At 43.2% G+C, this 25000-nt stretch overlaps 2 protein-coding genes across 3 annotated transcripts in view; one reads left to right on the forward strand and one right to left on the reverse strand.

Annotated features, from left to right (window-relative positions):
• plin6 (perilipin 6) overlaps positions 1–12654 on the forward strand; it is a 20534-nt gene extending 7880 nt beyond the window's left edge. The window contains exons 3-8 of the mRNA XM_044359588.1: positions 1–118; positions 2353–2435; positions 3552–3789; positions 5218–5399; positions 5817–6083; positions 12156–12654. The exon at positions 1–118 is cut by the window's left edge and continues 81 nt beyond it. Of these exons, the coding sequence (XP_044215523.1) occupies positions 1–118; positions 2353–2435; positions 3552–3789; positions 5218–5399; positions 5817–6083; positions 12156–12557 (1290 nt within the window). The 3' untranslated portion in view covers positions 12558–12654. The remainder of the gene's footprint in view (positions 119–2352; positions 2436–3551; positions 3790–5217; positions 5400–5816; positions 6084–12155) is intronic.
• A 4790-nt stretch (positions 12655–17444) lies between these two features.
• The window catches only part of dcst2 (DC-STAMP domain containing 2), a 27288-nt gene continuing 19732 nt past the window's right edge, over positions 17445–25000 (reverse strand). For both annotated transcript variants that reach the window (XM_044358186.1, XM_044358187.1), the window contains 6 exons: positions 24884–24984; positions 24068–24219; positions 23649–23773; positions 20169–20262; positions 18434–18619; positions 17445–17777 (listed from right to left, as the gene is read on the reverse strand). In XM_044358186.1, the coding sequence (XP_044214121.1) occupies positions 17480–17777; positions 18434–18619; positions 20169–20262; positions 23649–23773; positions 24068–24219; positions 24884–24984 (956 nt within the window). In that variant the 3' untranslated portion in view covers positions 17445–17479. The remainder of the gene's footprint in view (positions 17778–18433; positions 18620–20168; positions 20263–23648; positions 23774–24067; positions 24220–24883; positions 24985–25000) is intronic.

Below are 25000 nucleotides of genomic sequence, written 5' to 3' on the forward strand. Positions count from 1 at the left end.
AAAGGTCGTTACCCTCTGCTGGGGATGATGGGAGGCGTGGCCGAGGTTGGAGTTCGTAGTATTTCCCTTGTGGCCATGAGACAAGCCACGCCCCTCCTACAGAGCCTGGAGCCCCAGAGTACGCACAGCTAATGATGCTAATGCTAATTTGATTCAATTCAATTCAGTTTTATTTAGAAAGCACCAAATCACAACAGAAATTATCTCAGGACTTTTCCCACATAGAGCAGATCTGGACCGAACTTTAATCTACAGAGACCCAACATTCCTCCATCAGCAGCAGGAAAAACTCTCCTTTAACAGGAAGAAACCTCCAGCAGAACCCGACTCTAGGTGGACGCAGTCTGGCTCGACTGGTTGGGTTGAGAGAGAAAGAAGGAGACACAGAGAAACAGAATAACAACAACAATAATAATAATAATAATAATAATAATAATAATAATAATAATAATAATAATAATAGAAATATGATTAATAATAGTAGCAGCAGCGTCACTTCGGACAGCAGTCGATCTGCAGCTGAAAGGTTTCCTGTTAGACAAGAAAACCAGAGAAGAAGCAAAGTTAGTGACATGCATTGATGTTACATGAATGCATACAGATGGAGAGGAGAAGGAGGAGAGAGGAGCTCAGTGCATCATGGGAAGTCCCCCAGCAGTCTAGGCCTATAGCAGCATAACTAAGGGCTGATCCAAGGCGAGCCTGGTCGGCCCTAACTATAAGCTTTATCAAAAAGGAAAGTTTTAAGCCTACTCTTAAACATAGAGAGGGTGTCTGCACCCCGGACTGAATCCGGTAGATGGTTCCACAGGAGAGGAGCCTGATAGCTGAAGGCTCTGCCTCCCATTCTACTTTTAAAGACTGTAGGGACCACCAGTAAGCTGCATACTGGAAGCACAGTGTTCTAGTGGGATAATACGGTATTATGATCTCTTCAAGATATGATGGTGTCTGACCATTAAGGGCTTTATAAGTTAGGAGAAGGATTTTAAATTCTATTCTAGATTTTACAGGAAGCCAATGCAGCGAAGCTAAAATGGGAGAAATGTGGTCTCTTTTTCTAGTTTTAGTCAGAACACGTGCAGCTGCATTCTGGACCAGCTGGAGAGTCTTTAGAGACTTGTTAGAGCAGCCTGATAATAAGGAATTGCAATAATCCAGCCTAGAAGTAACAAATGCGTGAACTAGTTTTTCTGCATCTTTTAGGGACAGGATGTGCCTGATTTTTGTGATATTACGTAAGTGAAAAAAGGCAGTCCTTGAGATTTGATTTATGTGGGAGTTAAAGGACATATCCTGATCAAAGATAACTCCCAGATTCCTTACGGTGGTGCTGGAGGCCAGGGTAATGCCATCCAGAGTAGCTTTATCATTAGATAATGTGTTTCTAAGGTGTTTAGGGCCAAGCACAATAACTTCAGTTTTATCTGAGTTTAGTAGCAGAAAATTGCAGGTCATCCAGGTCTTTATGTCGTTAAGGCATGTTTGGAGTTTGTTTAACTGATTGGGTTCATCTGGCTTCATTGATAAATATAATTGGGTGTCATCTGCGTAACAATGAAAATTTATGGAGTGTTTCCTAATAATATTACCTAAAGGAAGCATATATAAGGTGAATAGAATTGGTCCAAGTACAGAACCTTGTGGAACTCCGTGTCTAACTTTTGCCTTCACGGAGGATTCATCATTAACGTGTACAAACTGAAATCGGTCTGATAAATAGGACTTAAACCAGCTTAATGCAGTTCCTTTAATGCCAATTAAATGTTCCAGTCTCTGTAATAGGATGTGATGGTCAGTTGTGTTGAATGCAGCACTAAGATCTAACAGGACAAGTATAGAGACAAATCCTTTGTCCGATGCAGTTAGGAGGTCATTAGTGACTTTCACCAGTGCTGTCTCTGTGCTATGATGCCTCTAAATCCTGACTGAAAATCCTCAAATAAACTATTGTTATGTAGAAAGTCACATAACTGATTAGAGACTGCTTTCTCAAGGATCTTGGATAGAAATGGAAGGTTAGATATAGGTCTATAATTGGCTAAAACACCTGAATCAAGAGTAGGCTTCTTAAGAAGAGGTTTAATTACAGCTACTTTAAAGGACTGTGGTACATAGCCTGTTACTAAAGACAGATTGATCATATCTAGTAAAGAAGTGCTCACTAAGGGTAAGACTTCCTTAAGCAGCCTAGTTGGGATGGGATCTAAGAGACAGTGCTAACACTGCTAACATTGTTGATAATGCTAATACTGCTACTGCTAATGATGCTATTGCTAACACTGCTAACATTGTTGATAATGCTAATACTGCTACTGCTAATGATTCCTGTCTTTCTTCTTCTCTCTTCAGTTGAAGTTGCAAACAGTTTTGCTCTCGTTGGTCTCGACCGTCTGGAGAGAAACTTTCCCATCCTAAACCAATCAACAGACGAGGTTTGTTACTGATCACAGTTTTATTGATCAAGTAGTAGTAATCAATCGACTGCAGATGACAAAGAAATAAAAAACAGACTTAAAAAATAAATGATTGTGAAAAAAATTCAAAAAGCAGCAGCTGCTCTGAGAACTCAGTCGATGTCGGCTGGTGACCAGTTTCTTTATATGATCGTCTGCTCGTCACACAGCAGCCAGTTCACTGCTCCGCTCCGCTAACATTATGCTGTTTTACCATTGTTTCATTACACAGCAGGAGAAATAACATAAGTGGTTTACCTGTTGGAGGTGTGCTGGTCGTCTGCATCTCTTCATCATCATCATCATCATCACTGTGGCTGTTTCTGCTTGTACTCTTCCTCCCTGCGTTATTTATAACTGATCCAAACAGCTCCGAATATCTCCACATGTTGTGTTGACCGGTTTTTAGTGTCGCTAATGAAGCTCCGCTAATTCAGTGAGGAACATGTTTCATTTCCTGTAAATTCTTCACAATAAAAGTCTCCTGTTATTTAGTCAATTTAAAAGCTTTTAATTTTAAGTAGTAAAGCAGGAAAAGTTGGGTTTACATCAGCGGTAACTTAACACAACTCTGATAGGCTGCCCTTCGTAGACTTCCTGAAGCTGGCCAATCACAACAGAGTGGGCTCATCGGGAGGCGGGCCTTAAAGAGACAGGAGGTCAGACTTCCTGTTAGAGACAGAGGCTGAACTGAGGACCAGTAGAAGATCAATAAGGTTTTAACTGTGAATCGTGTCCCAGAATAAAAAATATAAAGCAGGAAATGAGCAGAATAGGTTCCCTTTCACTTGTTTGACATTTGTGTTTTTTGTTTGTTTCTGATGCTTATTTAATAATAATAAATATTATTATTTTTATCTTAAAACAAATGATCAACCACAGATCAGATCCTGACATCATTCAGCCTCAGACAAGAAAGGAAAAGAAAGAATGAATCGATGATTAAATAATAAGCAAACAAAAGATATAAAAAGGAAAAAAAATAGAAAAATGATAGAAAATTAATTTAAAAAATCTGCAGAGTCTGCAGAGAGGAAACATGGCGTACTGTCCCTTTAAGAGTGCAGCTGCTGACCAGGTGTTGTTCCTCTCTAGGTGATGGGTCACCTGAAGGACGCCTTCTTCGTAACGCTGGATGACGTGCAGCTGTGGGTGGTGGACGGGCTGGACGGCGCTCTGGATCAGCTGGAGCGCCTGTCAGACGCGGCCTGGGCGACGGTGCGGCTGCTGCAGGAGTCTCAGGTGGGCCGAGCCGCCACGTTGGGTCTGGATGACGTGCTGAGCCGCCTTGAGGACGCCACGGCCTACTACCTGCCCCTCCCCCCCACACTGCGTGAGTACGGGGGCGTTCTGGGTAACGGAGGTCAGGTTTAGGATTGAGGAGTGAGAAGGCTGGGGTCGGGGGGGTTGGTGTCATCACATTCATTCAATAAAACATGTCATGTGACTCTCCTATGGTCACATGAGTCAGTAAGAATTAAAAAGATCTGATTGGATCAAACTGGAGACACTTGTGCTGTTTTTTAATCTCAATAGAGTTTCTAAAAGCTCAAATAAAAACAACAGAAAGTTCCAGAACAAAAGAAACTTCATTTAAAAGAAGAAAGTTAAACCATCAGTCAGTCATCAGATGAACATTAAAGCTGTGTTTCTTGCTGTAATCATTCCTCCTGTTCATACTGACCATTAGAAGATCCCTTCATAATGACCTTACAATGGAAGTGATGGAGGACAAAATCCACAGTCTGAAGCTAATATGAAGCTTCAGCGTCCAAATGAGTCAAATCAAGTAGATATCTTTCAACGTTAGTCTTTTTAGTGCCAAAGTTCCTCTTTTTGTTACTATACTTCCACCTGCAGCTCAACAGGGAAACACTGTCCGAGGAAACACAAAGAGGGAATTTGATGCTAAAAAGACTGTAAATGTGTCAGATATCCACTTGATATGACTAACTCAGACTGATGAAGCTGAATAGAAGCTTCACACAGACTTTAAATGACTGTGTGGACACACTGTGGATTTTATCCTCCATCACTTCCATTAAAGCACATTTGAAGGATCTTTAATATCCAGTATGAACAGGAGGAATGATTACAGCAAGGAAAACCTCTTTCACTGTTACTATGGAAACCTGACTGATTTCTAATAATGTAAATAAATAAGTTCAGTGTTGGAACAGAACATTTGTCAGAATGTGTTGTTTAAAAAACGATCTGATAATTTAATTCTTTATTCAATATTTATGTTTTTAGCACCTTTAACAAACTCCATTTCCCATCAGCCCACAGACCATCACAGGTTAAACATCATGACTCAACAGAGGAGGCAAGTAGAGGGCCTAGGGTGAGTTCAGGTGTCTGTAATAACAGCGGGACAGTGGAGCGTTGTGGTTAGTTCAGGTGTCTGTAATAACAGCGGGACAGTGGAGCGTTGTGGTGAGTTCAGGTGTCTGTAATAACAGCGGGACAGTGGAGCGTTGTGGTGAGTTCAGGTGTCTGTAATAACAGCGGGACAGTGGAGCGTTGTGGTGAGTTCAGGTGTCTGTAATAACAGCGGGACAGTGGAGCGTTGGGGTGAGTTCAGGTGTCTGTAATAACAGCGGGACAGTGGAGCGTTGGGGTTAGTTCAGGTGTCTGTAATAACAGCGGGACAGTGAAGGTGTGATGTGTTCTGAGTTCACAGAGAATAAAGTGAAACTAAGTCTCAGTTCAGTCAGAAACAAATCAAACTAAAACTCTGTGGTGTCTGTGATGGTGTCAGGTCGGGAGTGGGAGATGAGGGTGCAGGAGTACGAGGATGAGGATGAAGATGAAGAGCCCAGTCTGTGGACGAGGGTCCGCAGCCTCCTGCTAGGTCTCAGCCTGCAGCTTTACCATCGCATGATGAAGGTCAGAGAGCAGCTGCAGAAAGCCATGAGGACGCTGGGAGACGCTGCCAACACGGTGAGAAAGTGTCTTCTAACCTTAAACATCTCATAATATCTGTGAAATCTGGGTCTGATTACGCTCGACGTCAGTCTGCGGCTGATGTGAGGTTTTCAGGAAATATACAATATATATTACAAGCTGGAAACTCATAATTACGATAACGCTCATATGACTTGAACGCAGCATCAGCTGACTGAACTCAGGACTGTCAGTTGGAGGAGCTGTCTATCAAACACAGACACTGACACGCCCCCCTCACCTGCTGTCAATCAAACACAGATTGATTGACAGCAGGTGAGGGGGGCGTGTCAGTGTCTGTGTTTGATTGACAGCAGGTGAGGGGGGCGTGTCAGTGTCTGTGTTTGATTGACAGCAGGTGTAACACAGACGGCAGATTGTAAATACACTGATGAAATGAACCTGTCCCCTCAGGTGGGTCTGGGTCAGGTGCTGGAGCTGCTGGGCGACCTGTTGCAGTACCTGCAGAGCCTGCTGGTGGCGCTGGTGTACCGGACAGAGAGCCTCAGGGAGCTGACCCTGGACAGGGTCAAAGGTCAGGCCCTGATGCTGGCAGAGCTGCGTCCAGTCCGACAGGTCCGAGAGCTGCCGATCCAGATCCAGCAGCTCCTCAGAGACCTGCAGGAACTCTCCAAGCTCCTCCTGCAGCTGGTCATCAACGCCACACCACTCTACAACATGGTGAGCCCACCTGAGACACACCTGAGACACACTTGAGACACACCTGAGACACACCTGAGACACACCTGAGACACACCTGAATCTCCCCCTGGTTCCAGTCTTTGTGCTAAGCTAGGCTAAACATGTCTTGTACATCTGTCTGTACTGTAAACTGTTGGACGGTTCCTTTAAGTCTTGTTGTGTGAATCAGAGCTGCAGTGATTAATTGATTAGTTGATCAAAAGAAAATTAATCAGCAAGATCAACTTTTTTTCAAGCAAAAATGTCCAAAATGTCCTCAAATGTCCATGTGAGATTTGTTACTTTTGTGTGTTTCAGTTAAAGTTCAGGTGTGTTTCAGTAAAGGTTCAGGTGTGTTTCAGTTAAAGTTCAGGTGTGTTTCAAAGGTTCAGGTGTGTTTCAGTGAAAGTTCAGGTGTGTTTCAGTTAAAGTTCAGGTGTGTTTCAGTAAAGGTTCAGGTGTGTTTCAGTAAAGGTTCAGGTGTGTTTCAGTGAAAGTTCAGGTGTGTTTCAGTTAAAGTTCAGGTGTGTTTCAGTAAAGGTTCAGGTGTGTTTCAGTAAAGGTTCAGGTGTGTTTCAGTAAAGGTTCAGGTGTGTTTCAGTAAAGGTTCAGGTGTGTTTCAGTTAAAGTTCAGGTGTGTTTCAGTAAAGGTTCAGGTGTGTTTCAGTAAAGGTTCAGGTGTGTTTCAGTAAAAGTTCAGGTGTGTTTCAGTAAAGGTTCAGGTGTGTTTCAGTAAAGGTTCAGGTGTGTTTCAGTGAAAGTTCAGGTGTGTTTCAGTTAAAGTTCAGGTGTGTTTCAGTAAAGGTTCAGGTGTGTTTCAGTTAAAGTTCAGGTGTGTTTCAAAGGTTCAGGTGTGTTTCAGTAAAGGTTCAGGTGTGTTTCAGTAAAGGTTCAGGTGTGTTTCAGTAAAAGTTCAGGTGTGTTTCAGTAAAGGTTCAGGTGTGTTTCAGTTAAAGTTCAGGTGTGTTTCAGTAAAGGTTCAGGTGTGTTTCAGTAAAGGTTCAGGTGTGTTTCAGTTAAAGTTCAGGTGTGTTTCAGTAAAGGTTCAGGTGTGTTTCAGTAAAGGTTCAGGTGTGTTTCAGTAAAAGTTCAGGTGTGTTTCAGTAAAAGTTCAGGTGTGTTTCAGTAAAGGTTCAGGTGTGTTTCAGTAAAAGTTCAGGTGTGTTTCAGTTAAAGTTCAGGTGTGTTTCAGTGAAAGTTCAGGTGTGTTTCAGTAAAGGTTCAGGTGTGTTTCAGTAAAGGTTCAGGTGTGTTTCAGTAAAGGTTCAGGTGTGTTTCAGTTAAAGTTCAGGTGTGTTTCAGTAAAGGTTCAGGTGTGTTTCAGTAAAGGTTCAGGTGTGTTTCAGTAAAAGTTCAGGTGTGTTTCAGTAAAGGTTCAGGTGTGTTTCAGTAAAGGTTCAGGTGTGTTTCAGTGAAAGTTCAGGTGTGTTTCAGTTAAAGTTCAGGTGTGTTTCAGTAAAGGTTCAGGTGTGTTTCAGTTAAAGTTCAGGTGTGTTTCAAAGGTTCAGGTGTGTTTCAGTAAAGGTTCAGGTGTGTTTCAGTAAAGGTTCAGGTGTGTTTCAGTAAAAGTTCAGGTGTGTTTCAGTAAAGGTTCAGGTGTGTTTCAGTTAAAGTTCAGGTGTGTTTCAGTAAAAGTTCAGGTGTGTTTCAGTAAAGGTTCAGGTGTGTTTCAGTAAAGGTTCAGGTGTGTTTCAGTTAAAGTTCAGGTGTGTTTCAGTAAAGGTTCAGGTGTGTTTCAGTAAAGGTTCAGGTGTGTTTCAGTAAAAGTTCAGGTGTGTTTCAGTAAAAGTTCAGGTGTGTTTCAGTAAAGGTTCAGGTGTGTTTCAGTAAAAGTTCAGGTGTGTTTCAGTAAAGGTTCAGGTGTGTTTCAGTTAAAGTTCAGGTGTGTTTCAGTTAAAGTTCAGGTGTGTTTCAGTAAAAGTTCAGGTGTGTTTCAGTAAAGGTTCAGGTGTGTTTCAGTAAAGGTTCAGGTGTGTTTCAGTTAAAGTTCAGGTGTGTTTCAGTAAAGGTTCAGGTGTGTTTCAGTAAAAGTTCAGGTGTGTTTCAGTTAAAGTTCAGGTGTGTTTCAGTAAAAGTTCAGGTGTGTTTCAGTTAAAGTTCAGGTGTGTTTCAGTGAAAGTTCAGGTGTGTTTCAGTAAAGGTTCAGGTGTGTTTCAGTAAAGGTTCAGGTGTGTTTCAGTAAAGGTTCAGGTGTGTTTCAGTAAAGGTTCAGGTGTGTTTCAGTTAAAGTTCAGGTGTGTTTCAGTAAAGGTTCAGGTGTGTTTCAGTAAAGGTTCAGGTGTGTTTCAGTTAAAGTTCAGGTGTGTTTCAGTAAAGGTTCAGGTGTGTTTCAGTAAAGGTTCAGGTGTGTTTCAGTTAAAGTTCAGGTGTGTTTCAGTTAAGGTTCAGGTGTGTTTCAGTAAAGGTTCAGGTGTGTTTCAGTAAAGGTTCAGGTGTGTTTCAGTAAAAGTTCAGGTGTGTTTCAGTAAAGGTTCAGGTGTGTTTCAGTTAAAGTTCAGGTGTGTTTCAGTAAAACTTCAGGTGTGTTTCAGTTAAAGTTCAGGTGTGTTTCAGTTAAAGTTCAGGTGTGTTTCAGTAAAGGTTCAGGTGTGTTTCAGTTAAAGTTCAGGTGTGTTTCAGTAAAGGTTCAGGTGTGTTTCAGTTAAAGTTCAGGTGTGTTTCAGTAAAGGTTCAGGTGTGTTTCAGTAAAGGTTCAGGTGTGTTTCAGTTAAAGTTCAGGTGTGTTTCAGTAAAGGTTCAGGTGTGTTTCAGTTAAAGTTCAGGTGTGTTTCAGTAAAGGTTCAGGTGTGTTTCAGTAAAGGTTCAGGTGTGTTTCAGTAAAAGTTCAGGTGTGTTTCAGTAAAGGTTCAGGTGTGTTTCAGTAAAGGTTCAGGTGTGTTTCAGTTAAAGTTCAGGTGTGTTTCAGTAAAGGTTCAGGTGTGTTTCAGTTAAAGTTCAGGTGTGTTTCAGTTAAAGTTCAGGTGTGTTTCAGTAAAGGTTCAGGTGTGTTTCAGTAAAGGTTCAGGTGTGTTTCAGTAAAGGTTCAGGTGTGTTTCAGTTAAAGTTCAGGTGTGTTTCAGTAAAGGTTCAGGTGTGTTTCAGTAAAGGTTCAGGTGTGTTTCAGTTAAAGTTCAGGTGTGTTTCAGTAAAGGTTCAGGTGTGTTTCAGTAAAGGTTCAGGTGTGTTTCAGTTAAAGTTCAGGTGTGTTTCAGTTAAAGTTCAGGTGTGTTTCAGTAAAGGTTCAGGTGTGTTTCAGTTAAAGTTCAGGTGTGTTTCAGTAAAGGTTCAGGTGTGTTTCAGTTAAAGTTCAGGTGTGTTTCAGTTAAAGTTCAGGTGTGTTTCAGTAAAGGTTCAGGTGTGTTTCAGTAAAGGTTCAGGTGTGTTTCAGTTAAAGTTCAGGTGTGTTTCAGTAAAGGTTCAGGTGTGTTTCAGTTAAAGTTCAGGTGTGTTTCAGTAAAGGTTCAGGTGTGTTTCAGTTAAAGTTCAGGTGTGTTTCAGTAAAGGTTCAGGTGTGTTTCAGTTAAAGTTCAGGTGTGTTTCAGTAAAGGTTCAGGTGTGTTTCAGTAAAGGTTCAGGTGTGTTTCAGTAAAAGTTCAGGTGTGTTTCAGTAAAGGTTCAGGTGTGTTTCAGTAAAGGTTCAGGTGTGTTTCAGTGAAAGTTCAGGTGTGTTTCAGTTAAAGTTCAGGTGTGTTTCAGTAAAGGTTCAGGTGTGTTTCAGTTAAAGTTCAGGTGTGTTTCAAAGGTTCAGGTGTGTTTCAGTAAAGGTTCAGGTGTGTTTCAGTAAAGGTTCAGGTGTGTTTCAGTAAAAGTTCAGGTGTGTTTCAGTAAAGGTTCAGGTGTGTTTCAGTTAAAGTTCAGGTGTGTTTCAGTAAAGGTTCAGGTGTGTTTCAGTTAAAGTTCAGGTGTGTTTCAGTAAAGGTTCAGGTGTGTTTCAGTTAAAGTTCAGGTGTGTTTCAGTAAAGGTTCAGGTGTGTTTCAGTTAAAGTTCAGGTGTGTTTCAGTAAAGGTTCAGGTGTGTTTCAGTAAAGGTTCAGGTGTGTTTCAGTAAAAGTTCAGGTGTGTTTCAGTAAAGGTTCAGGTGTGTTTCAGTAAAGGTTCAGGTGTGTTTCAGTGAAAGTTCAGGTGTGTTTCAGTTAAAGTTCAGGTGTGTTTCAGTAAAGGTTCAGGTGTGTTTCAGTTAAAGTTCAGGTGTGTTTCAAAGGTTCAGGTGTGTTTCAGTAAAGGTTCAGGTGTGTTTCAGTAAAGGTTCAGGTGTGTTTCAGTAAAAGTTCAGGTGTGTTTCAGTAAAGGTTCAGGTGTGTTTCAGTTAAAGTTCAGGTGTGTTTCAGTAAAAGTTCAGGTGTGTTTCAGTAAAGGTTCAGGTGTGTTTCAGTAAAGGTTCAGGTGTGTTTCAGTTAAAGTTCAGGTGTGTTTCAGTAAAGGTTCAGGTGTGTTTCAGTAAAAGTTCAGGTGTGTTTCAGTAAAGGTTCAGGTGTGTTTCAGTAAAGGTTCAGGTGTGTTTCAGTTAAAGTTCAGGTGTGTTTCAGTAAAGGTTCAGGTGTGTTTCAGTAAAAGTTCAGGTGTGTTTCAGTTAAAGTTCAGGTGTGTTTCAGTAAAGGTTCAGGTGTGTTTCAGTAAAGGTTCAGGTGTGTTTCAGTAAAGGTTCAGGTGTGTTTCAGTAAAAGTTCAGGTGTGTTTCAGTAAAGGTTCAGGTGTGTTTCAGTTAAAGTTCAGGTGTGTTTCAGTAAAACTTCAGGTGTGTTTCAGTTAAAGTTCAGGTGTGTTTCAGTTAAAGTTCAGGTGTGTTTCAGTAAAGGTTCAGGTGTGTTTCAGTTAAAGTTCAGGTGTGTTTCAGTTAAAGTTCAGGTGTGTTTCAGTAAAGGTTCAGGTGTGTTTCAGTAAAGGTTCAGGTGTGTTTCAGTTAAAGTTCAGGTGTGTTTCAGTAAAGGTTCAGGTGTGTTTCAGTTAAAGTTCAGGTGTGTTTCAGTTAAAGTTCAGGTGTGTTTCAGTAAAGGTTCAGGTGTGTTTCAGTAAAGGTTCAGGTGTGTTTCAGTAAAGGTTCAGGTGTGTTTCAGTTAAAGTTCAGGTGTGTTTCAGTAAAGGTTCAGGTGTGTTTCAGTAAAGGTTCAGGTGTGTTTCAGTTAAAGTTCAGGTGTGTTTCAGTAAAGGTTCAGGTGTGTTTCAGTAAAGGTTCAGGTGTGTTTCAGTTAAAGTTCAGGTGTGTTTCAGTAAAAGTTCAGGTGTGTTTCAGTAAAGGTTCAGGTGTGTTTCAGTTAAAGTTCAGGTGTGTTTCAGTAAAGGTTCAGGTGTGTTTCAGTTAAAGTTCAGGTGTGTTTCAGTTAAAGTTCAGGTGTGTTTCAGTAAAGGTTCAGGTGTGTTTCAGTAAAGGTTCAGGTGTGTTTCAGTTAAAGTTCAGGTGTGTTTCAGTAAAGGTTCAGGTGTGTTTCAGTTAAAGTTCAGGTGTGTTTCAGTAAAGGTTCAGGTGTGTTTCAGTAAAGGTTCAGGTGTGTTTCAGTTAAAGTTCAGGTGTGTTTCAGTAAAGGTTCAGGTGTGTTTCAGTAAAGGTTCAGGTGTGTTTCAGTAAAGGTTCAGGTGTGTTTCAGTTAAAGTTCAGGTGTGTTTCAGTAAAGGTTCAGGTGTGTTTCAGTAAAGGTTCAGGTGTGTTTCAGTTAAAGTTCAGGTGTGTTTCAGTAAAGGTTCAGGTGTGTTTCAGTAAAGGTTCAGGTGTGTTTCAGTAAAGGTTCAGGTGTGTTTCAGTTAAAGTTCAGGTGTGTTTCAGTAAAGGTTCAGGTGTGTTTCAGTAAAGGTTCAGGTGTGTTTCAGTTAAAGTTCAGGTGTGTTTCAGTAAAGGTTCAGGTGTGTTTCAGTAAAGGTTCAGGTGTGTTTCAGTAAAGGTTCAGGTGTGTTTCAGTAAAGGTTCAGGTGTGTTTCAGTGAAGGTTCAGGTGTGTTTCAGTAAAGGTTGAGCTTGAGAACATTGTGATTGACGGCTGTCATAACTGTCTTTTATGAGCTGATATATATTGATGACAGATTAATCAATAACATCAATACTCTGCAGCTGTGATTGAGCCTCTGAGCTGTTGGAATATAAACTTTGTGTTTTGTGCGCCAGCTGCAGCAGCCGTCTCAGCAGGAAGTGGAGGACTTCCTGAATCAGGAGGACTTCCTGTGTGACAGCTCATCTCGCCGCAGCTCCACTAACAGTCTCTTCCTGAAGGCCATGGACGGCCGTCCTCGTCGCCGCAGGAGCCTGTACTCCCGCGCCGCCCGTGGTTCCGGCCCCCAGAGCCCTGACCCCCCCAACGGCCGCCGCGCCAGCTTGAAGCAGGACCCGGACGGGGAGGCCCCGCCCTTCCCTTCCGATGCTGCCGCCCACCGCCGCCCGTCCGCCACCGAGCTGCTGCTCGCGCCGCTCAAACAATTCGTCTCCCAGAGCCAAAAGGCCTTCGAGTACCTGAGCCCCAACTCGCCCGACGAGCCCGTCAACGCCTCGGCAGCCCCCGCCGACTGCTAAACCCAACGCTGCACTCCACCCTGATCCCTGACCAATCACTGCCTCCGGCCCCGCCCCCCGACCAATCACTGCCTCCGGCCCCGCCCCCTGACCACTCACTGCCTCCAGCCCCGCCCCCCGACCAATCACTGCCTCCGGCCCCGCCCCCCGACCACTCACTGTCTCCGGCCCCGCCCCCCGACCAATCACTGCCTCCGGCCCCGCCCCCCGACCAATCACTGCCTCCGGCCCCGCCCCCTGACCACTCACTGTCTCCGGCCCCGCCCCCCGACCAATCACTGCCTCCGGCCCCGCCCCCCGACCAATCACTGCCTCCGGCCCCGCCCCCCGACCAATCACTTCCTCTGCTCAGCGGCCGGACGTCTCTGCCTCCGCTGGTGTTAGTGAGCGTCTACACGTTCACCAACAGAGCAATCGGAAAGTTAGTTTAACGGCAGCAGACGTGACATCAGTGACTTCATATTTACTCTCCGTATAGTTTAACATGAGGCTCTTTTATTCTGTCAGATATTTAATGTTTAATGTAAAACAGCCTCAAGGAGAAAAACACAACCTATTATTACTGTTATTATTACTGTTATTATTATTATTATTATTATTATTATTATTACTATTATATTAAGAAAACAAAGCTGTTTTGGTCCTTGGGGCCACCGTACTCTCACCAGGTTTATATTGGCAGCAGCATGTTGAGTTGATGGTTTCCAGCAGGTCTGAATGTGTCGATGACGACGGTCTCAGATTGTCTGCATGAGTGAGACCTCTGACTGTTTGCAGTCTTTGTGCCGACTGAAACACGTCTTCAGTTCTTTGTTTTTGTGTTGAGGCCGAACTGCAAACCGACTCCAGCGATCAACTTCAGGCAAATAACGAGAGGCGACACGAGAGGCGTTTAAAAGAACTAAAACACAAGTTCACTACAAAAAGTTTTGATCTCAGACACAATAAACAGTAAAACTCCTTTAAAACGTTTCCGTCAGTGAAGTTAGTTTGTGGTGAGTCGATCTGAATGAACTGAAGCTTCAAACGTGTTCAGTTTTTCTTTTCTCTCATATTTAGAAACAGTTTGTTCTTTCTGCTCCTTTATTCTAAAACTGTTATAAATCCATATAAAAGTTATATTGTCAGAATATAATAAAGAGTTTGATCTGCTTCTGTTTGTTTCACTTTATTACATCAGCTTTTTATTTTATCCTTCGTCATTATAGAGATTAGAGTAGATATGACAAACTGATCATTGATTACATGACGATGGTTTACAGTCCGTGTGTCTATGTTATGAATTAATGAAATGGACACTATAAAGACAGATTTTATGTGTTTGTGTTCATCCCTCCAGCAGAATCAATAACAAGGCTGATGAACATCGTTCTTCATAAAGATCTTCCTCATGTGGTGTGATGATGATGATGGTGCAGAGCGCTGTCGAACACGTCAGCTGGGTTGAGATCTGGTGAATTCATAAAATATGATTCACATCATAGCGTCTGATATATACGCATCATCATCATGTATTTATAAATACAAACACTGCATTTGTTCCCGTGGAGGCAACAGTTCAGTAAGTGTCTGCTGTCAGTCAGCTGCTGAAGGCAGGTCAGAGGTCATCATCATGTCCTCTTCCTCCTCACTCAACAAAAGCAGAGGAGAGTGTCGTATCCACACCGACTCCGACCTGCGTTCAGCGTCTCCGTCCACAGAAACGCCTTCAGCCGGATGCAGCTGTGAATAGTTTGATGCCAAACATTTGCAGGCGAGTATTTTGCATTTTCATGTTGTTGCTGTGTAAAGACCTTTAAGCATGATAATATAATAATAAACATAAAGTTCATTCTAACTCAAGTGGAAGATGGAGTCCACACCACGACTAGAATAACACGGACAGTAGTGAACGATGTACTGAACACTGGCAGAGGGAGATGCTGAAGATGTTGGTGGATGTGGGGGCCAGCTGAGCTGCACAGTGGTTCAGTACAGCTGAACTGATCCTGTCCGGGCCTGCTGCTTTCCTCGTGGCCCACACCTCCTCCTCCTGGATGAGGAATGGAGGGGGTGGAGGGGGGGGCGGAGGAGAGTAGGGTGGGACTGAAGACTGTTCAAACCTATCATAGAACTCATTGAGCTTGTCTGGGAGATCAGGGTCAGTGTCAGGAATGGGGGAGGGACTTTTATTGTGGTTGGTCATTGTCTTTATTTTTTTCCAGTTGGTTCTAGTGTCATTAGGTGTAATTTGTTGTCCCAGTTTTATTGCATAATTTGATTTGGCTTTCCTTGTTGCAGATCTTAACTCATATTTTGTACTATTGTATTGATCCATATCTCCACTGATGAAGGTAGAGTTCTTTTTCTTGCGTAGGAGTTGAATGTCTTTGTTGAACCAGGGTTTGTTGTTGCTGTGGGTTTTCACTGTTTTGGTGGGGATACACATCTCCACACAGAAGTTGACGTATGACGTCACAGTGTCCGTGAGCTCATCGAGGCTGCTTGCACCTGTACTAAATATCTCCCAGTCAGTACACTTGAAGCAGCCTCTCAGAGTTTCCTTGGCAGATGTAGTCCAGGATTTGATGGGTTTGGATGTTGTATTGGTGGATTTGAGTTTCTGTCTTTATTTCGGGATGAGGAGCAGCATTGCATGGTGGGACCTTGCCAGCGGAGCCCTCGGGAACGAATGGTAAGCTTCATTGATGGTAACATAGCAGTGGCCGAGTATGTTGGATCCTCTGCTGGGGCATGCCACCTGTTGTTTATAGTTTGGAGGTTCGGTGGACAGGTTTGTGTGGTTGAAGTCGCCAAGTGCAATTACTGCTTCATTGGGATGGGAGTTTTCCACAGAGGAGATGAAGGTGGCTGATTCTGTGATTGCTATGTAGCATTAGCCGTCAGTGGGATGTAAACACCGACTATAACAACAGATGCAAACTCTCTGGGAGGGTAGGAAGGTCTACATTTAACACTGATGTATTCCAAGTGAGGGGAACAGGAGCTGTTTATCACAGTAGTGTTGGTACACCAGCGTTCATTAATTATGAAACAGATACCACTGCCTTTGGTTTTCATTGATAGCTTGGCTTACCTGTCAGCTCAGTAGAGTGACAGGTGGGGTTACCGCTGTGTGGTCCAGCCAAGTCTCAGTCAGGCAGATGGCAGAGCAGTCTTTGTAATTCTTGTTGGTTTGGATTAAAAGAAAGAGTTTGTCGGTTTTGTTCCGGAGGGATCTCACGTTAGCCAGCAGCAGTGCAGGTAGTGGTGGCCGGTATGGGCGCCTCCTGAACCTGGAGAGAACACCAGCACGCCGTCTTCTCCGGTCTGGTTGTTGCCTCCGGAGGTTGGGTAGCCAGGTGAGGAGTTGGTGGCTAGTATCTCCACAGGTGACGTTGGTGGAGCGTGTTGTTCCGAGGCTGGGATCAGATCGACTCTTAGGGATAGTAGCTCCCGACGTGTGTACATGAACAGACATGATGATTTCCTGACATATAACATAGACACAGTAGTAGAGCTTGTACCGTGGCGAGCCTCACGACCGCCAGCTTACACCTTAAAAAAGATTATAATGTGTTTATTCTTCAGTTACTCTGCAGCAGGGGTTATTTGGTGTCTCTAAATAGTCTTCTTTTGCAAGACGCCCTTTAGAAAAACATGTAAAATATCCATTTTCTATGTTATTGTTATTAAATTTGAACTCAGACTAGGTAAGGCCCCATGCTGTGGTCCCATTGTGTTTTCCAGCTAATAAGTCCCAGCTGTAGTTCATCTGCAGGCGTCTGTTTGTAAAAAAATATTCAGGCGGAAATAAAAACCTTCTACTTCAGTCTGCTCAAACTTCTTTCAAACTATGTAGAGTTATGGTCTTTCTCCACCTCCCTACACTCGTATTTTGAGTGTAATTCATTTGCCAGAAAAGAGACAAAACACACAATAAACAAAGCTAAAGATGATTTGACTGACTTCCTATAGATATTGCAATAATATCGTTATTGTGAATTGTTTTTGCCACAATAATCTGATATCATGACAGCCCTAACATATATATATAATGTGTATATATATATACAGTACTGTGCAAAAGTTTTAGGCACTAAGAGTAAAGTGAGAATGCTTATAAAAATATGGCTATAAATTGTTTTAATTCATCAATTAACTTCTTACCAAATTGAGTAAACAGCAGAAACTTAAATGAAATCAATATTTGCTGTGAGCAGCTTTGCCTTTAAAACAGCAGCAGTTCTCCTCGGTTCACTTGAACAGTGTTTCATGGTAACTTGCAGGCAGGTTGTTGTAACCATCCTGGAGGAAGAATCTTCTTCTGTGGATTTATTATTTAGAACATCTCAGTTGCTTCTTCATGTTAATCCCAGATTGATGGGATGATGTTGAGATCAGGGCTCTGTGGGGGTCAAACCATCTGCTGCTGAAAATAGTTCTTTATGACTCTAGCCGCATGCTCGGGGTCACTGTCATGTCATCAATACATTTGGGACCAATCAGACGCCTCCCTGATGGTATTGCATAACGGATAAGAATCTAAACATCTAGAGTGCCTAAAACTTTTGCACAGTACTATATATATATATATATGTATATATTTGTATATATACATATATATATATATATATGTATATATACACACACATATATACGTTTTTTTAAGTAAGTAAGGTAAGTTTTTTTTACCGCAGCTCCACTGGGGCAGCTGGAGTTGAGGGACTTGCTAAATGGCACCTTAGTGGTGGTAATGAGGGAGGTGTGAGTTATCTCGCCGGTCCGGGAATTGAACCATCAAACCTCCAGTCAGAAGCTCACTTCTCTGACCTTTAGGCCACCACTGATCTGAAATGGACCTTGAGTTCAGGTTTTGCTGTAAATGAACCAGACTTTTTTTTCATGCTTTAATAACTTTAATCACAAAGTGGAACATTGGCTCAAACCCACAGATGGCCCTGCTTCAAGGTCCTGAAGGGTCCTGGAGGGTCCTGGTGGGTCCTGGGGGGCTCTGGAGGGTCCTGGAGGGTTCTGGAGGGTCCCGCGGGGTCCTGAGGGGTCCTGGAGGCTCCTGGACTCTCCTGCAGCAGTTGGGGACAGTCGGGTCTGTGTATGAGGACTGTGGTGAGTGATTGTTCCTGGAGGCTGCCGGGCAGCGGTGAGGAGGCAGAGTGGAAGGAGGCTCCGCCGTCGGACTCGTCGGACCCGGGTCGGTCCTGGTCGGTCATGTCTGCTTCACTGACAGCAGCCAGCGTGGGAAAAACACACAATATGGAATAGGATAGGAACAGGAAAACCAGGTCAAATATATTATACTGTATACAGCAGCTCCTCCTACTTCCTGGTCACATGTTCACGCCTTCTTTTAGATTCCTGAAACTGTCTCATGTGTTATTTTATATTAACATTTACCCAGAATAACATTAAAATGGAAAAAAACAAGGAATAAATAGATAAAATTATATTTTAGAAATCAGGATAATCTGATCATAATTTACTAACGACTGAAAATCTAAAATGTTAAAAGCCGAAATGGAAGAAAATGAAAAAATAAAACTGTAACTTATATTAAATAATTAATTTTCTAACATTTCAATTTAAACTTTTACATTTATCAATTTTTCAATTTCCATTTTTAATTTCACTTTTAATTTTCAGATTTTTATTCAGATTTGTTATTTCAGTTTTTTCGTGTAATTATGTGATTATCATGATAAAATATGAACAGTTTATTTGGATCAGTGTATTTTTGGTATTTGAAGTTTCCCTTCAGGGAAAAAAAAACAAAAAATCCAACAAATGTTCATTTTTAAATCTAAACGTAATAAACAATAATATCTGTTTTCCTTTGGTTTGAATTTTGTTTGAACTTATTGAAATGTTTAAATGAAGACCTGATCTCAGAGCTGCTGTCTCTCTCTCCATCCTTCGCTCTCATGTGACTCTCGGAGCGCTCAGACGGTCTTCGGCGTGTTGCCATGGAAACCCTCCTCTTCATCAGCATCAGGGATGAAGGCTCAGCGATGTGCGTCGAGTTCAGAGCGGATGTCAAACTCTGCTGCTCATCATCGCTGGAGTCTCTGAAAGGAAGTTGAACAGAAAGAACTAATAAATGTAATTAATAATTACCTTTATTATGTTTCCTGCTGGGAGACAAACTCTGTGTTCAGGTCAGAAAAGGAGTTTTAGTTTGTTAAAGAAATCTACAATATGAAGATCATCACCTGAAAACAAACCTGGAAGAATCATAAATTAGTCAAAAATTAACTTTCAGCTCAGAGTAACTAAGCTGAGCCTCAGACAGGAAACTCACCTTTAGGTAAAGCAGGTGAAACTCCTGAAATCTGCAGATACTTTCTTTGTATTTATATTTATTTTTTACCAGATCCTCCTGTTTACATTCTCACACATATTCAAATGTCTATTCAGCATCTGAAACTGCCTCGTGTCATATAAATACTTGTATTGAGGATATTTTATTCAGATTTCTTGTTAAACAGTGTTTAGTTTTAATGTCAAGATGTGTTTTTTCTTTCTCTCACTTCTTTTCTAGTGAAGCTTTTTATTTGTATTGTCTGTCTTATGTCTTTATTGGGATCATGTACAGTGTTAAACATTAATGTTTCATCTGCAGTCGCTTCAGCAGGTCACATTTAAAACATATAACAGCAAAACACACACAGGACACATAATACAAAATACAAAGCTACACACATCAGCACATCACACACACACAATGTCAACTAGAAATTACTAATGTAAACAAAACTCAGAGGTTACAGAGCTGAGTGGTTTTTAGCAGATTTTTTAATTTGGTTTTGAATGTACTGATTGAACTACAGTTCTTCAGATCATCAGGTAAACGTTCACTGAGTTGTGGCTTCACAGAGAAAGCTGATGTCTAAATGCAGTGTGATGAAATGGATCTAAATCTATAGAGGATATTCTGGAGGATCTAATAGAACTTACTGAGCGAGTGAACACAAAGTCACATAGTGGAGGACACCAAGATATTTAAAATCAGTAACTATGTCAATTTTTTCACCTTTGATGAGAATATCAGTGTGAGGAGGTTGTACCAATGTGTGATCCTTTCCAATGCAATTATTAGTTCATCAGCCGCTAACTCAGCTGTTTTTGCATGTGTGTACACAATAATGTCATCTGCATACATTTGTAGTTCTACATCATGACACTGTTGAGGGAGATCATTAATATATAGGCTAAATAATAGGAAAATCAAATCAAATAAAATATCCATCCAAATCCAGTTTTCCTCCTGATTGGCTGTCAGGAAGTTTCACTCGGCCAATCAGAGCTGCAAACATTAGTCGATCATAAAGCTGCTGCTTGCAGACGTTCATGTGGTTGTTTCTTTTCTCCTTGCAGTACGTTTAAATAGTTTCAGACCTCCTGACAGCTGGCAGTGACTGAACTGAGTATTTATTGTGTTTGTATTAACTGCATCAGCTGTTTCAGTGTTTGTGTCCAGCTGCTGCAGATGGAAATAAAGCAGCTGCTTCTGTGTGTGACAGCAGCACGTCTTCATCAAATTTTCAGTCACAGAAATATGAGACATTTTCCTGAGAACTTCCTTCCTGGTGAAACTCTTGTGTATGTGACACTCACAGCTCCTCCTCGCCGTCTTCCTGGAAGGTCTGAGGTCGCACACAGACGACACACGTGTTTCCCAAACTGTGGAAACATGGCCGACAGTACACACCTGTAACATGCACATGAGAGGTGAGCAACATCTGGAATGTGACACTGATGCAGAAATGCAATGCAATGTGTAAAGTCCTTAAAACATCATGAACATAAACATAACTGTGTGACATCATAGCTTAAGAGTGACAGACAAGACGAAATATTTACATGAAGCTGTTTCACCCTGTTGGACTGACAACAGATATCTGCTACAGCTGTAACATCCACCTAGTTTACAGGAAACAGCCAACCAATCACAACCCTGTTACACTAATGAGAGTGTAACCCAGGTCATAAAGAGTTAACAACACGGAAGTGCCTCAGCCAATCAGAGTGCAGGTTACACAGCGTACGCTGGTCAGACACTGGGTGACACTGTTGAGAGAGGACGGGCTGCTGAACCGTAAAAATATAACTCAGAAAAACAGCAAAAACACCGTATAATGTTGTCAAAGCAGAACGTTAACAGCCTGCACTTTGTTGTAAGCTTGTAGATGTGTGTGTGCATGTGTGTGTGTGTGCGTGTGTGTGTGTATGAGTGTGTGAGAGGCTGCTCACTGAAACCTGAGTGACACAGAGGAACTCTTGAATTGGTGAGTTGTAGTAAAAGTCAACAATTAAATGCTGTGCCACATGATGCTAAGCTAAGCTGGCTAGCTCAAGTGGAAGGGCCTAAAACTACCAAAAGTGCATTTAGTGTATCTATCACGCCCCAACCCCCAGCACCACTATCACGCTAAACCCCCAGCACCACTTTCATGCTCAACCCCCAGCACCACTATCACGCTAAACCCCCAGCACCACTTTCATGCTCAACCCCCAGCAGCACTTTCATGCTCAACCCCCAGCACCACTATCACGCTCAACCCCCAGCACCACTTTCATGCTCAACCCCCAGCACCACTATCACGCTAAACCCCCAGCACCACTTTCATGCTCAACCCCCAGCACCACTATCACGCTAAAACCCCCAGCACCACTTTCATGCTCAACCCCCAGCACCACTATCACGCTAAACCCCCAGCACCACTTTCATGCTAAACCCCCAGCACCACTTTCATGCTAAACCCCCAGCACCACTTTCATGCTCAACCCCCAGCACCACTATCATGCTCAACCCCCAGCACCACTTTCATGCTCAACCCCCAGCACCACTATCACGCTAAACCCCCAGCACCACTTTCACGCTCAACCCCCAGCACCACTTTCATGCTAAACCCCCAGCACCACTTTCATGCTAAACCCCCAGCACCACTATCACGCTAAACCCCCAGCACCACTTTCATGCTAAACCCCCAGCACCACTATCACGCTAAACCCCCAGCACCACTTTCATGCTAAACCCCCAGCACCACTTTCATGCTAAACCCCCAGCACCACTATCACGCTCAACCCCCAGCACCACTTTCACGCTCAACCCCCAGCACCACTATCACGCTACACCCCCAGCAGCACTTTCATGCTCAACCCCCAGCACCACTATCACGCTCAACCCCCAGCACCACTTTCATGCTAAACCCCCAGCACCACTTTCATGCTAAACCCCCAGCACCACTATCACGCTAAACCCCCAGCAGCACTTTCATGCTCAACCCCCAGCACCACTATCACGCTCAACCCCCAGCACCACTTTCATGCTCAACCCCCAGCACCACTATCACGCTAAACCCCCAGCACCACTTTCATGCTCAACCCCCAGCACCACTATCACGCTAAAACCCCCAGCACCACTTTCATGCTCAACCCCCAGCACCACTATCACGCTAAACCCCCAGCACCACTTTCATGCTCAACCCCCAGCACCACTATCACGCTCAACCCCCAGCACCACTATCACGCTAAACCCCCAGCACCACTATCACGCTAAACCCCCAGCACCACTATCACGCTAAACCCCCAGCACCACTTTCATGCTAAACCCCCAGCACCACTTTCATGCTCAACCCCCAGCACCACTATCACGCTAAACCCCCAGCACCACTTTCACGCTCAACCCCCAGCACCACTTTCATGCTAAACCCCCAGCACCACTTTCATGCTCAACCCCCAGCACCACTATCACGCTAAACCCCCAGCACCACTATCACGCTAAACCCCCAGCACCACTTTCACGCCCAACCCCCAGCACCACTTTCATGCTCAACCCTCAGCACCACTATCACGCTAAAACCCCCAGCACCACTTTCATGCTCAACCCCCAGCACCACTTTCACGCTCAACCCCCAGCACCACTTTCATGCTAAACCCCCAGCACCACTATCACGCTACACCCCCAGCACCACTATCACGCTAAAACCCCCAGCACCACTTTCATGCTCAACCCCCAGCACCACTTTCATGCTCAACCCCCAGCACTACTATCACGCTAAACCCCCAGCACCACTATCATGCTAAACCCCCAGCACCACTATCACGCTAAAACCCCCAGCACCACTATCACGCTAAGCCCCCAGCACCACTATCACGCTAAAACCCCAGCACCACTATCACGCTAAACCCCCAGCACCACTATCACGCTAAAACCCCCAGCACCACTATCACGCTAAGCCCCCAGCACCAGTCTCACAATCCAAAATCCCAGACTCTGACTTTACTCTTTATTTTTTTACTTGACTTGGAAAAGACATTTACCTCCTTCATTCTTCTTCAAACACATTCCCTGTGCCTGAGGATGGACTGAGTCATAACCAGTCGACTGAGTATTCATATTATTGATATGGTGTATTGGTGCCTTGGTTAAAGTGATTTTGTTATTGCTGGAGCAGTGATTGGTGAACTGTTGTAAGGTTGAAGTGTGTTGTAAAGTGATAATACTGAACAGGGAATTGTTCTAATATTGGTACATAACTAACGTTGGATCCAAATATTGAGAATTGAGATTATCTATAGAAGGCTGCACCCAGTCAAACAGAAAAGTAGTTGAAAAGAACTCAGGTTCAAAACCAAAAGAAAAAAGTGACAGAAGAAATAATTTGTTGCTGAATTGAAACTAAGATGTCTTTGTGGAATTTAATTATTCACTGAACTTAAAGTTATTTAATTTATTTTGTTTGTTTTCAAAAATAATACACGGTACCAGTTTACAAATAGCAATTTCTGCTTCCTGTTGGAATCTGGTTTCCTCTGATTCTGGCCCAAAATTATTACAATCCTTCATAAATATTAACGTTAGGAGCCGAGTAATACAAGAGATCATTAACCATTAATGTAACAAAACAACAGTCAGCTGAGAAACATGTCTGATAAAGTGTCAGTGTCACACACACACACACAAACACACACACGCGTGTCTCGATGTCATTTAATCAAATAGAAACGTTTCTGTCAGACTTTAAAAACTCGTTTGGTATGTGTGTCGGCCTTCAGTCGTCATGGGGATGACTCCTGTTGAAACTGTCTCACCTGGACACTGTGGGACGTCACAGATGACCATGTTGTCCTCCTCTGGCCACGCCCCCTCACCACAGGCCCGACAGCTGACCGACGACAGACCCAGCAGGTCACACAGGTGAGGTCCTCCAGGTAACCTGACAGAGAGGAATAACTGTTTGTGGGAGATGTTTCCCTGCAATACCACAAGTGTCCAGTAGGCAGCAGAGCTGAGCAGCTCTCACATATATGAATATCTGCAGCAGGATGATGATGTCATTAGTTTGCAGGTATTTTCTCATAAACTAAAGTACTTCTGACCACATGATGATGCTGGACGACCAAAGATCCATCCTGAGTGGAGCATGAACCCCCCCCCCCCCCCCCCTCCCACCCCATGTTTCCAGTCTCTGCACCAATGCAAGAAAAAACAAAACTCCGGTCTGATGTACCGTAACATGAGAGTTTCAAAATGACCTCCTCCTCTTCTTCTTCCTCCTCCTCCTCCTCCTCCTCCTCGGCTCCTGTATGCAGACCTCCGCAGGGCTTTCCCCACCGTCCTCCTCTGATCTAGGATCAGCTGATGGAGGAACTGGATCCTCTCCTGAAACACAAACAACCAAACATCTGGTCAGCATCCTCCTCCACCCAGCAGACACTCTTTATATATTCTGCTGCTGCCGCGGAGCCTCTGAGCAACACATGAACCCTGTTCAGACTGTGTGAAGCAGCTTCGGACGGACGAGTCAGAGGAGTTACAGACAGTTTGTTCTCACTCGTCACATACTGAAGCTTGGTGAGGACCACTTGGCGTCTCTTTTTAACACATTGGGTTCCCCTTTAGTGTTATTGTTCAACGTGCAGGGTCGTCTGACAGACTTCTATAGTCTTCTATAGTCCTCTATAGACTTCTATAGTCCTCTATAGACTTCTATAGTCTTCTATGGACTTCTATAGTCCTTTATAGACTTCTATAGTCTTCTACAGACTTCTATAGTCCTCTATAGTCTTCTACAGACTTCTATAGAACTATATAGAAGTCCTAGTACCTGTGGTGGAGAGATCCAGATGATTTGTGATGTGTGATGCCTATGCTTTCTTTTTCTAATGAAGAATAAAAACCACAGATCTTCAACTCCAGTGTGTTTCACTAACTGCACATCACAATGCAGATACATATATAATATATATAACATATATAATATAAACAACATATATACCTGCTCTCTGTATATACATATATAATACAACATATGTAACGTATATACCTGCTCTCTCTCTGGATGGTATGAGGAACAGACGAGTCGTCTGCAGCGCTGCATGAATCCTCCGCTCAGAGACACGAGCAGAGCCAGACCCAACAGGATCCCTGCAACACAGAACAG

This window comes from Thunnus albacares, chromosome 8, assembly GCF_914725855.1.
Source record: "Thunnus albacares chromosome 8, fThuAlb1.1, whole genome shotgun sequence".
NCBI classification, from domain to species: domain Eukaryota; kingdom Metazoa; phylum Chordata; class Actinopteri; order Scombriformes; family Scombridae; genus Thunnus; species Thunnus albacares.